Genomic DNA, 12,760 nt, shown 5'->3' with positions numbered 1-12,760 from the left:
AGAAGAATGGAAGAGGAAACCGGGAGTGGTGGAGGGCCCCCGTGCCTGTCAGCCCTTGCACAAGGAAGCCCGGACCCCTGTGCATGGAAGGAGCTCTGTGGACGTGACAAGCCCTCATGGACGGGCCGGGCACTTGTTCTCCCACTGCGCTGTCTCCAAGCACTGACGGGGGAGTTTGGAGGGGTTTTTTGAGTGGTGGCAGCAGCCACTGCGTGCAGCACCATGGAGGGTGTGCTACCCGGCCCCGCCAGCGCTGGGAATGCCCCGTCCGGCGGCCATCGGGGAGGGTTCGGGAATTGGTTTTGCTGGTTTTAAACGGGCCCTGGCGGCCAGAGCGCGTCCAGGCCGCGCGGCCCCGCTCGCGCATGCGCGGCCGCCTCCGCCCGTGTGACCGCCTAGCGGCGCCGCGCCTGCGCACTGCGGCGCCGTGACGTCCCGCCCGCGCGCCGGCGGGCGGGGGGCAGCGGGCGGGGGCGGGACGGGACAGAACGGCGCGGGGAGCGCGGAGCCCCGGCCCGGTCCGGTCCGGTGTCCGGAATGCGCCGCAGCGCCCGGGAACATGGGCCGGCAGAGCCCGCCGCGCAACGGCTTCGGCGGCCACGGTACGGGCTGGGCCGGGCCCGGCGGGCGGGGGGCAGTGGTTCGGCTGAGGGGGCGGGGGCTGGAGCGCCCCCTGCGGGCGCGGCGGCGCCCCCTGGCGGCGGGGCGGGGCCGGTGCTGCGCTCGGAGCCGCCCCGGCGGGAGCGGGCGGGGGGTCCGGGGGTCCCGGGGACCGAGAGAACGGTCCGGCCCACCCCGCGCGTGTGCGGCCGCCGCGGGCTCGGGCGCACAGGAAGCAGCCGGCTGCGGTTGATGCTGCCTGACCCGAGCCGGGCCCGAGGGCGGTCCCCGGCAGTCACCGAGGGCTTTGCGGCAGCGCCGGGCTGGCCGGACCTGGCGAGGCCGTGTGTCGGTGCCCGGAGCCTGCAGCGGTGCAGAAGCACCGGCGGACTCAACTCGGTTTTAGACCGCCCTCACCTTGCGTTTGTGCCTCTTCTTCCTAGGGTGAACCCGCAAGTTAACGTCTTGTGGTTGCATAAAACATTTTTTGAAATGCACTGGTTTTGATAACACTCGCACCTATTATCCCCCGTGTGTTTGAAAAGTGCAAATATTGCGGTCTTTTTCAGTAAGTTTGAGAGGAGGAGCCCGAAAGACGTGCTGCTTCCTTCCCACTACTCCTTAAGTTCTTTGTGTGTGAACAGTTCTTTTTCCCGTAGGCTTTGTCTCCTCCTTCCCGAGGCATCGGTATGTGACACCCCGTGCGTGCGTGTGGCGGGGGATCAGGAACAGCTGGGGGTAGGGAACTGGCTGGGAATAGGGAACCGGCTGAGCAGAGCTGGCTTCTGTTGTGCAAATAACTCTGCTTGCACAAGAGGCCGGAAAGGAAATAAAAGAAACTGTAGTCACTGTGTGAGCGATAGGAGATTTAATGTTACCAGGACCTTGGAATTCGAAGGGAGGTGGAGTTTGTCGTAGGCTGTTACAGTTTGTTTTGATCCAAGAAGTACTTTAAAAGTGTCTTTGAGAAGGAACAGCATCCACTGCTCGACCTACTTAGCGTCCATGTGTGTGAACAGCCTGCCGGCTCCCTTCAGACCTCGCTGAGAGCTGCACTTCCAGCCAGGAGCGCAGGAGCAGGGCCGGGGCAGTGGCTGAGGTGCCACGTGGACAGAGGAACAAGCTCCCCTATCTCTGCCGGGAGGGCACAGCCTTGGGAAACAGCTGTTTCTCCACTGAAATCCTTTTAATTCCTCCCACCCCAAATCCTATTTGGACACGTCCCTTATAGAACGAGTCCTGTTTGGATCCCAAGAATTGTTGCATCTATGGGAAAAGCCTTTAGGGAAAGGCAGTGTTTGTGGCCTTATCCTGCACTCCAGTCCTGCAGCTGCTCAGCAAAGACTCCTTACTGGGAACTCCTCCAGTGTGGGATATCGAGTGGCTCTCGGCTGCTTTTCTCTTTCCTCACATGAGGCAGCGGTGACAAATTCCACCATGTGGTGTGAAGTAGTGTCCCTTCTCCGCTCCCTGGGAAGCACCCTGGTGTCCTGTAAGTGTGTCTAACCCGAGCACTGTGTGCTTTGTGTGTTACCCCCTCCCCTCCCTGCCCCGAGTCCTGTGCTCCTCAAAACAGCGGGAATTATTTCCTACTGGCTGAGCTGTGTGTGTACTGATGGCTGGCAGGTTTGTGTTTGTTATAGGACAAGTCAATGTTCTTATGATTCTTTAACTCTGGTATAATTATGTCCTTTCTTGTGTCTGTTGCTGTCAGTGGAAATTCTCAGGCTTCTTCCTAGGACGGCTGCACCTGGGAGTCGGTAGGAACACAGTTTTGGGAACACTTTCCTAACCTTTCTTTGAACTCTTTCCTAAGTCCTGGTCTTAGGAAACACTTGACATCTGAGCTGGCAGCTGCATCAGAGGGCAAAGAGTTTCAGGATGGGGCTTTGCAGGGCTGTCTTGTATGGAGCCATTGGGAAGGACAGGAGCCAAGGGCTCCATCTGGGCACTGCTGGTGGCTCCGGTGCCTCCTACAGTGGGACCCCCAGGATAGGGAAGTAGTGAAAGTGCCCTTTGAGGTGCTCCCAATGCTGAGCCTGCAGAAATGGGACACTCAGCTGGAGGGGTCCCCACATGAGTCATCCCTGTCCTGACAGTGTGATGACTGTCCTGTGTCATCTTGTGTGACATCGCTGTGAGTGGCTATTGCTAGCCCCCACTGTGTGCTAGCACCGCCTGTCAGCTCACATCTCTGTGACCTTTTGCAGACTTTGATGCTAAGAAGAAAAGAAAAGTGGCAGAGATTTACCAGGCTCTGAACAGTGACCCCATCGACGTGCCAAAGCTGAGGCGGATGGCGATCAGCAAGGGCGGGCTGCTCACGGACGAGATCCGGTGCAAAGTGTGGCCAAAGCTGCTCAGTGTTAATACAGACAACCTGCCCCCTCTTCCAGGTATGGAACAGCCTGGACTCAGCTGCTCAGGAGGAAAGGCTCAGTGACCTTTGTCCCTAGAGGAGGGACATGCTTTCTGACCTGCCTTTTACCTATGTGTGTTGCATTTCCCACTAAGCTCATGTACAAAGGGGACTTACTGCAGCACCAATACTGTGTTGTATGTAAACAATACATTACTTCTAAAAACAACATTTGTTGTTTTCTTTAGTGATAGTCATGGAATCAGTTCATTGTGGATGCAGTCAGTGTAGCCCTGAGCATTAGCTGACATATGTAAGTTCACCTGCAGTAGAAAGAATCAGACTTGATTTGTTTTGCTCCCATGAAGAGGTGGCTGTGCTGAGCCCTGGTGTGGCCAAAATTCTCCTGATGTGTCTCTTCCAGGCAGCAGTTTGTTGTGTGAAGCACACATGTTTTTTTAGTCAGAACAGGCACAGGGACAACAATCTTCCTGGTGAAATACCCACATGGTTTTTAAACCTTAGCAAAGCAGGAGCTGTAGGTCCTGTAGCTTTAAAGTCACCCAGGACAGATTTTGTTGCTGTTCCTGATTCTGTGGTTGTTTGGAAACGTGCATCCCCCCACCTCAGTCAAGAGCCGACTGGCATTAGGATGATGTGAGGTGACCAGAGCTGCTGGAAGACAATGTTAACTTTATATGATCCCACAGAAGGAATTTGCTAGCTCACTGAACTTTCCTGTTTTAACTCTTAGCTAACCCTGGGTGAGATTTTCCTCTAAATTGTTTCTATTTTATAAATGAGTCTTTGTGGCCTTCATAGCATTCCTCCAGTGCTGAGTACACTTTGAATTGCACAGCAAAACTGTGTAGCAGAGATGTTTCTAGGAGTGCTGGGAGTGCTGCTGTCAGTTTAAGCATTTTAACATGTGTTGTCTAAAGAAATAATTGTCTCATTTGCTGTTAGTGTCAGTGAAAGTGCAGGGACAGGGCTGAGGTGTGACATGGAAAAGAGGATATACAGTGGAGTAGGTGGTGTGTGCAGCTTCATGTCCACATTCAGCAGGGACCTTCCCAGCTCCTCACCTCACTCTCTTCCCAGTACCGTTGCACTGCTCCATGTTACTCCTGTTCCTCTTTTTCTCAGCAGGGAAGGAGCTGCGAGAGGACAATAAGGATTACCAGCAAGTGTTACTGGATGTGCGGCGATCCCTGCGCCGCTTCCCACCAGGTGAGTGGGATCCTGCTCTTCCCACTCTGTGGGGGCAAGAGCAATGCCGTGGGGCTCCTGCTGGCACAGACAACCCTGGGAGGCTGCAGAAGGTGGCATTCCATTATTACTCCAAGGGCCTGACTTCTAGAAAACCTTTTCAATATGAAGTAGCTGCTTCTTGCAGTGAAGCCCTTCCACAGCCATCAGTTTCCTTCAGCTGTCTGGACAGATGGTTTTTGACGTGGCTTCTCCAGCGTACCACATCCCTTGCCCCACTGTGCCCTTCTACCAGAAGGCTGCTACTGGCAGACAGTTGCAGCAGAGAGAGGATGGATCCTGCATAGATCTTTTGCACCATGACCTGTTGAGATTAGGACAGATGGAAAGCTTGAGAAACATGCCATTTGCTTTGGTTTATTTTAGTCCATGGTCTAGCTCAGGGGCAAGGAAGGCAGATTTGTCTGTGCTTAGAACAACCCCGATATAAAACAGTCTCAAAATCAGGTTCAAATTTAACAGAACCTAAAACATGTAGAAGCAAAATGTTTTGCAGTTGTTTAGTTCTGATGGGAGGCTGATGCCTTGTGTTATTTATAAAATGCTAAATCCAGCAGCTCTCTGTGTTGAGCAGTCGTTATTTCTGGCCAGAATCTGCCTCCCCCTTCTGCCACTTTTATTTTGTATAAACACTTTATTCACTCTGATTCTTGCAGGCATGGTTGCTGTGTGCAGGCCTGATTCCTGGAGGCTCTGCTCCTACAGATTTTTTTGCCCTTGAATGGCAGCCTCCTGCCTATTTTTAGCTGCGTTAGTGAAGCAGAGGAAAAGGAGAACTTTGTCATTGCAGGATCTCCACTGGGACTCTCTGGTTGGCCTTTGGGTGTTTTATCTGTTGACAAGGGCTGCCAGTAACTGGCTGCAGCTGTGCAGGGCAGGAACAATGTTTTCCCTGTGACATCCTGTCCCTAAACACGTGTTCTTAGCAGGGGATTGATATAAAGTTGTGCTGGTGGAGGCCTCGCAGTCTAATGCAGTTGGCATAGTTTCTGTGAAAATGGGTCCTGTTGATTTTTTTCCTAGAGAAAATTTCCTGGGAAATTAAAAATTACTAAAATGTCCTCATCTGTGCTGGATGTGTAAAACAATTCTCTCTTCACAGCAACACTGTGCAAACATCTGTAAACCCTGCTCCTGTCCTCCACAGTGGCTTCCTTGCAGATAAGGGTCCTGCAGATCTAAAGATTAAACCTCTCAGTAATTGGCAGATTCCCCTGGTCCTGCAGAGTTTTGGGAGACAGCATTAGGGCTTTGGATAGTTTTTTCTGCCAGTTGTACTACCCATTACTTACACACCACATCCCATGGGATCAGGCAGGATAGTAGAAGCACAGGTGCTCTCCTTGCACCCCACAGTCACCCTTGCTCCCACAGCAGGCTCTGGTAGGTGACACAGCTGTGCCATCTCTGCTGTTCCCACAGGGATGCCAGATGATCAGAGGGAAGGATTGCAGGAGGAGCTCATCGATATCATCCTCCATGTCCTCAAGCGCAACCCCCAGCTGCACTACTACCAGGGGTACCATGACATCGTGGTCACCTTCCTGCTGGTCGTGGGGGACAGGCTGGCCACAGCACTGGTGGAGAAGCTCTCAATACATCATCTCAGGTACTCAGTGGGAGGAGAGGAGCCAACTGCATGTCCTCAGGCTGTGGGGACACCTCTGCAGGTAGAGCTGGCCTGGAAGGGGACCTGGGAAGGCAGAGCCTTGGGTTAAAGCAGCAGCCGTCATGCCTGTACCCTGAGGGTGAATGAGAGCAGCCTGACCACACAACAGCATGTGGCTTTGCAGGGAGCTGTGCCCTGGGGAAGGGATAATTGAAGGCTGTCAGTTAATTTATAGCATCTCTTGGAGTTGGAAAAGCCAACGCACATGCATTATCCATGATTGTGTGGCTGTCAGGGCCTCTCCCTCTTCTGTGGGCTGGCTCAGCACCTGCCTCCCTCTTGTCCTTTCATAGCCTGGGCAGTGTGGTCTGTACTACCAGTGTCCTGTACCCCACATAAAGAGTCTTTCCTGTTTGTGCACTGAAATAAGAGCAAGCTTCCAGCTGGAGAGTGTGGTTTAGAGGGATTATCTCTCCTCTCCCAGGCAGGAGTCAGATTCTGGGTACTGGAAAGACTTTATGGTTCTTGTGTGCACTGCAGCAAAATAAGATGTGTCAGCTGACAGCAGCATGATGGTCTGGGCCTGGGTTCTGTGTGCAGGTCAGCCCTGTGTGTTCCAGATAAGCTGGAAGGAGGCTGCTCCAAAAGGACAGAATTCCTTGGGGCTGGGGTTAAAGCAGCCCTGCCAGCAAGGGCTATTGCATGTACTTCACCTTCTGCTGCCTCCCTAGAGGGAGAGCTCGCTGATGTTGTTGCTTGACAAAGCTCATTTTAAATCTTTCCTCAGGGATTTTATGTACCCAACGATGGATAATACCAAGCAGATTTTAAATTACCTGATGCTCATCATAGACCAGGTGAACCCTGAGGTGCACGACTTCATGAAGAGGTATGCAAATGTTCTCTTAGAGCCTCCTGGCTCTCCCCTGCCCGTCTCAGGTTACTGTTCACAGGCCATTTTCACCAGCACATCCCCACAATGGCTTCCTCAGGGAGTCAACAGCTGTCCCACAGCTGATGGTGACACCCCAGAGGCATGTGGCACTCATTTCTGATCAGGCTCAAACCTCTGCTGCCTATCTGGAGGGGTTTTACATGGTGCCATCTTCAGCCCATTTGTCTGCAGTCTGTATTGGTAGGGCTGCGGATCTGGGGACAGTGTTCTACAAATGCTACAACTGCTTCATGTGACCACTTGTGTGGCTGGTGGGCCTGTTAGTTCTGGGGATAATTCTGAGACACAGTGAAAATTTAACAGGGTAGAAATCCATTTGGGTGTAGGTGAAATGTGCCACTTTGAGCTTGCTAGCATAAGTAAAATATGCTGTTTAGTTTGATAACTGTAGCACTAGTAAAACTGTCCCAGCTGAGGAGAAAGAATGTGAATTTCCAAGCTGAAGAGATAAGAGAGACTCCTCAAACCTTGAAACAGACAGGGCAGAATGACCCAGAAGTTCTTTCCATACTTTCTGATAAAAAACTAGCTACAAGTGTAATGAGCTGTAAGTGTAACTTGAAATCAGCAGAATGAATATGCATTTACCTATTGTGAAATTCTATGCATATGTAAACTAGTGAGGAAGAATAAAAAGGGATCAGGAGTTCTCAGCGGCCTGCATGTCTTTTGAAGGGGAATGATCCCCACATGCATCCAGCACTGCAATAAACATACCTTCTCTATCTGTCTTTATAGGAATTGTGGGGGTTTGATTTTTCATCCGTGTTTCAATTCCCAGATTTTGCATTAGGGACACATAGGTGTGTCTGGACAGATCAAATCAGAAGCATGAAGGTAAATGGGAAGAGTCAGTTCAGAGCCCTTTTTTGGGCAGCTGTGTAGTTTCTCCACAGGTAAAATGTCCTTTGGTACCAACCCTGATTGCAAACTCCCAGAATTAGTAAGCCCTCAGGGTAGGAAGGAACCCAAACATTTGTCTGTGCTGCAGGACTTCAGTTGTCCTCAGGCGAGCAAGCCAGACAGTGCCATTATACAGGACACATTCAGAGTCCCCTGAAAGCAGCATGTAGCCTGTGCTGTGGCCCCACTGGATGTGACACAAGTAGTGGCAGCACTTTGCCACAGGGGCTGGGACAGGGGATAAACGCTTTTTATTGTCAGAGGTGCAGTTCCTGCTCTGGGGGGGTTCAATGCTCCACTGACAGCCAGCTCTAGTTCCCCAGGCATGGCTGTGCAGCGCAGGGCTGGCTTGAGAGCATTTCATCCCTGTTTCCAGGCTGACCTCATGGCTCTTTCTCTCTGTAGTGCGGAGGTGGGAACCATCTTTGCTCTCAGCTGGCTGATCACCTGGTTTGGCCATGTTTTATCTGACTTCCGGCACGTTGTGCGATTATATGACTTCTTCCTGGCTTGCCACCCACTGATGCCCATTTATTTTGCAGCTGTGGTAGGTACTGATGGAATGGTGAGGGATTAACAGCTCTGTTCTGAGGTGGTAGGAGTTTGGGGCTGCAGAGGGAGGCTGGCAAACCCAGTGCTGGTGCTGACCCCAGCTGTACCCTGCTCTGCAGCTTCAGTCAGTGATGTCCTTGGTGATGATAAAGGGCAGGTGGGAACTCAGGGCAGCCTGAGGGTGTCCAAATGTGCTGGCTGTACCAGTTCAGTGCTGTGGAGGCAGCATGACACAATGTTTTTATTTCCTTTCGTGTGCTGGTCCTGTGTCTGGTCACATGCCTGGCTGGCTGAGGATAGCCCTGCACTCTGCATCCACCTGCCCATCCTTCAATAGCAGGAGGATGAAGCAAGCAGCAAGTCATGAAGTCAAATCCTGCTGAGGTTCTGCCCCCATCTCTGGCCTGCCAATAGCAGGTTCTTCTGAGCAGACAGACCTAAGTACCCTAAAAGAGGCTTCCCATGGCCTCAGAAGAGGTTTGGCATTTCTCTTTCCAGTGAATGTTTCACTGAAGTGTATCCTCTTGAAGAAGGTCTTTCAGATGGAAGTAAAGTGTTTTTTTTCTTCTAGCTCTGAAACAAGTGCCATCATGTGCCAAGGAGTTGTCTCGACTTCCTTGTCTGTCCTCCTCTCACTCCTCTGCAGATTGTGCTGCACCGGAAGCAGGAAGTTCTGGACTGCGAGTGTGACATGGCCTCTGTCCACCACCTCCTGTGCCAGATCCCACAGGATCTTCCTTATGAGTCTCTGATCAGCAAAGCCGGGGAGATTTTTGTCCAGTTCCCGCCTTCCAAACTCACCAAGGAGGCAGCTCAGGCGGAACGGTGAGTGTTGGGAGCCCATGTGTTCCCTGCATCCCCTTGCCAGGTCTTGCCTCGCTGTGGAGACCTTCCTGACAGGAAGCTGGTCCCAGGGGTGAGCGGGGGGCACTCCTTGACCTGTTCCTTCTCTTGCAGAACTGCGGCTTCCACTTTTAAGGACTTTGAGTTGGCATCAGTGCAGCAGAGACCAGACACTGTGTTGAGGCAACGCTTCAGAGAGCGGATGCGAGGGGAGGAGCGGCTCCAAGGGGAGGAGCGGACAAAATCCATCTTGACAAAACCCCGGACCAACCGCTTTGTCAAGCTGGCAGTGATGGGGCTGACGGTGGCACTGGGAGCAGCTGCCCTGGCTATGGTGAAGAGTGCACTGGAGTGGGCACCCAAGTTTCAGCTGCAGATTTTCCCCTGAAGCTGGAGGAAGGGCCTTTGCTGTCACTGCACCCATCCCCAGCAGGAAGGGCTGATGGCTGATGAAGGACCTGTCCAGAAACAACCCGTCTGAAGATTATTTATTATTCTTACTGCATCCAGTAACACTTTTGGCCTTTATGACAGAGACTGAGGGAACCCTTCCAGCCAGACGGTTCCCCACACCATGCTCACCTTGTTCCCCTCTCCCTGTGCAAGGGCGAGCAGACAGGTACTCCTGCTATCTCCTGAGGAACCAGAGGTATGGACACATTTGTCTGTTAAAGCTGTGCTCAGGTGACTATACAGAGGGAGAGCTGAGTGTGGGCTGTGCCCAAAGGATCCTGTGTTCTCCACTGGGGAAAACTAGTGGGAGTGAGAACAGATCTTTGCCTGGAGGAGAGTGTCCAGCAGGGTTTGTTCTGGGTGCTTGCGTGTGTGAGGGTGGAGGGTGTTGCACTTCTGAGGAACAGGGCAGACCTTTGGCTCTTCATTGTTCCAGTGTGCCCCATGATCTGCCTTCAGCTTTGCTGGTGCTCCAGCTCTTTCCTGTCCTGTGGACACCCTCTGAGCAGAGCCAAACCTTTCCCACACCCCAGTCAGCACAATGCTGTGAGCTTCTCTTCAGCGTGTAACATTCCCTGGCTCTTTTTGTTTCCACATCTTTGCAGCGTGATATGTTTGTAGAGGCCAGGAGCAGACCTTAGCTCCCCTCAGCTCTCGGGCACTGCCACTGCTGTCCTAGCAGTACTGTGACCATATCTGGGGTCACTGAAGTGAACACAAGTGTGGTCACCCTGCCAAAGGTGTGTACTGTCATGTGCCAGGTTATGCTACCACAAGTCTTAGTGGCACTGTAAACATCCATTGCAGACTTCTTTAATAGCTCTGGAAGTGGACATTAGCGTGCCCACATGGAGAAAGGCTTTTTCCACCTTGTGAAACACTTTGCACAGGGTAGAAGTTGTTGCACTAGGAAATGTGACAAAACCCCCCCCGATGAGCTGATCAGGCTTCAGCATCACCTCTGCAAATAACACAAGGGGTTTCCCAAAAAGGCCACCCTGGCCCCTGCATAGCTCCCATCTCCTCACCAATTCCATTGGCAGTCCCAGCATCCCTGCCCTCCAAGCTAAGCAGCAAATCCTTATAGATAACTCAGTGTCCCACTGAGACAGAGCCAATAGACACTCTATGCCTCTACCTCTCCCCCAAGCTGCTAAATCTCCCTCAAGTGTCCTTACCTGTCCCTCCCGCTGCCCCATCATTGCTCTCTTGTGCCCAAAGCCATCTGTGCCATGCCCAGGGTCTGCACACCTGAAAAGGAGGTGTTGGTTGAAGGCATTTTGGGCTAGAGAAGAAAACTCATGCCCTGCAAAGCTCAGCACCCCCCACTCCTACCCTTCTTGGTCCATTACTGCCCTGGTTGTGTTCTGGTTTGCACCATGCCTTGCTCATGGAAGGGTTGTGCCTTTCTGGCCAGAGGGCAGGTGGGCAGTTTTCATTTCTGACTTGTGTTCCCATGAAGCTCTGAGCAGGTGTTCCCTTTGCCTCTGCAGGTGAAATGTGGAGTGTGTGAAACTGCCCTTGTTCAGGCAGGCAGCAAAACCTGTTCCCTCCTCTCCTCAGTGGTGCCAGTGGCCTTGGAGAGACCTGGGGCTGCTCAGGGGGCTCCTCCCAGTGTGGCTTTCAGAGCCCATTCTTGGTCCCTTGGCACCCCCAGAGCAGCAAAGCAGGACTGGGGGCTGGGTCACTTAGCACTTTAGAAACCATTGGTGCAGGAGAGTGTGGTGACCTGGGAATGTTGCTGGAGGGCCCAGGACTGCTCTGTACACCACACTGGAGAAGGGGATGGCTGGAGCCCCCCAGGAGGAGCCCCTGCAGCCCCTCCATTCCCTGGCCATGATGCACTTTAGTTCTTGCGTTGTCCCTGGTGGGGAGAAGGGCCTGGGAGGAGACCAGGGTGCTTCAGTTACTCTGTACAAAGACTTATACACTCCCTGTAAATGCAGATTTCTACAAGCCCTAAAACTGTAAAATAAACAGTTACTAAACACACTTCCTACCCTCCGCAGACCAGGGCTGCCAGATCTGCTCTTGTAGCACCCTGGGGCCCAGAACTGGCACCTTCCCTGCAGCGTCCAGGCCAGCTCAGTGTGGCCTCACACCCAGCAGCCCTGTGGGAAGAGGAGCAGGAGCAGAGCCAAAGGGTGTGTGCGTGCCCCGGTCACTGTTCTCCATCCATCTGCCTCCCTCTGGGCCAACGCCAGGCCTTGTGTGTGCTGCTGGCTCTCCGGGGTGTCCCCTCCATCAGCACACGGGGCTGGAAATAGCCTGAGCTCCCAGCCTGCCCTGTACCCCAGGCCGGGTGCCTGGCTGCAGGAGGAGATCCCGGGCATGATGCCCAATTCCCAGGGCATGCTCTGCTGAACTGGGGTGATGCAGCCGCCTTGGCCAGGCTGGAAGCGGTTTTGTCTGGATGGCTCAAGGCTTGGCTATTTTAATTGGCTGTGGCTTCTCCAGGAGCCATTTTCTCAAGAGTTCTTGGAGCCCTTTGGGCAGCAAGGGGGAAGGAAGAGTGGTGGCAGACGGTATGTGGCACCTTTGGGGCAGCCAAGAGGCCACTGCCGCATATAACTCAGAACCAGGCCAGTGGCAATGTGTGCATGTGCCTGTGTGGCCCTGACCTTACCAAAGTGATGGGGGCAGAGGTGATGGCCATGAGCTCTGACTGTGGCTGCCCCATGGTGCCCCCTGCTCCCAGCAGTGCCCCTGCACAGAGAGGAATCCCATTGCCGGGGGCTGCAGTGATGCCACACTGGAAGATTGCAGTCCCTGTGGTACCGCCCAGGCCCCGGGTGGTGCTGGGGGCTGTCCCGTGGCTGCAGCCTGCAGATTTGGGGGGTCACTGTGGTATGGACACCCCCTGCAGTTCTCCCTCCCTCGGGGACAGCCCGGCCCCAGCAGCGCCGGGGCAGCAGGAGGGGCTGGCAGTACCCGGGGATGCTCTGGGCTCCTCTTGTTGCTGTGGCAACAGCTGCGGTGAGACGGGGGGCGGGGGTCTGGGTGTGATGCAAGTGGCGCGTGACCCCTTGGCCCCCCCGGCCCTCCTGTGGGTCTGGATTAGCACCCCCGGTTCCCTCCCTCTCTAGTTCCCCCCCTGATTACCCTCGGTCCCCTCCCCCGGCTGAACGGAGTCGGGGGCGGTGCCGGGATTGCCCACACACGCACACGGGTGGGGCGAGGGGCTGCATATGCACAGCACATACGTGCACATACACGC

General features: G+C 53.7%; 1 protein-coding gene across 6 annotated transcripts; it reads left to right on the top strand.

The window, feature by feature from the left end:
• Positions 1 to 465: 465 nt before the first annotated feature.
• On the top strand, positions 466 to 11,535 carry TBC1D20 (TBC1 domain family member 20). Of its 6 annotated transcripts, none has more exons than XM_021527368.3 (8): positions 466 to 602; positions 2,811 to 2,996; positions 4,109 to 4,189; positions 5,651 to 5,837; positions 6,625 to 6,726; positions 8,101 to 8,242; positions 8,894 to 9,072; positions 9,205 to 11,535. In XM_021527368.3, exons 1-8 carry the CDS (start codon positions 560 to 562, stop codon positions 9,476 to 9,478), a joined length of 1,194 nt encoding a protein of 397 aa, XP_021383043.3. In that variant the 5' UTR covers positions 466 to 559; the 3' UTR covers positions 9,479 to 11,535. The 6 variants fall into 6 exon arrangements, with proteins under 6 accessions (XP_021383043.3, XP_085413942.1, XP_021383042.3 ...); XM_085557816.1 differs by having other exon boundaries at positions 5,651 to 5,898; XM_021527367.3 differs by having other exon boundaries at positions 4,106 to 4,189.
• Positions 11,536 to 12,760: the final 1,225 nt, after the last annotated feature.

This window comes from Lonchura striata, chromosome 20 (assembly GCF_050655825.1).
Source record: "Lonchura striata isolate lonStrDom1 chromosome 20, ASM5065582v1, whole genome shotgun sequence".
Taxonomy (NCBI): domain Eukaryota; kingdom Metazoa; phylum Chordata; class Aves; order Passeriformes; family Estrildidae; genus Lonchura; species Lonchura striata.
This window is presented reverse-complemented; position numbering and strand designations above follow the sequence as displayed.

Bases quoted from the DNA above. Each gene is read 5' to 3' on its own strand.
- TBC1D20 (XM_085557813.1), top strand. From the start codon at position 2,038: ATGTGGTGTGAAGTAGTGTCCCTTCTCCGCTCCCTGGGAAGCACCCTG. The intron at 8,243-8,893 runs GTAGGTACTGAT...ACTCCTCTGCAG, and splicing joins CCATTTATTTTGCAGCTGTG to ATTGTGCTGCACCGGAAGCA. The intron at 9,073-9,204 runs GTGAGTGTTGGG...CTTCTCTTGCAG, and splicing joins GAGGCAGCTCAGGCGGAACG to AACTGCGGCTTCCACTTTTA.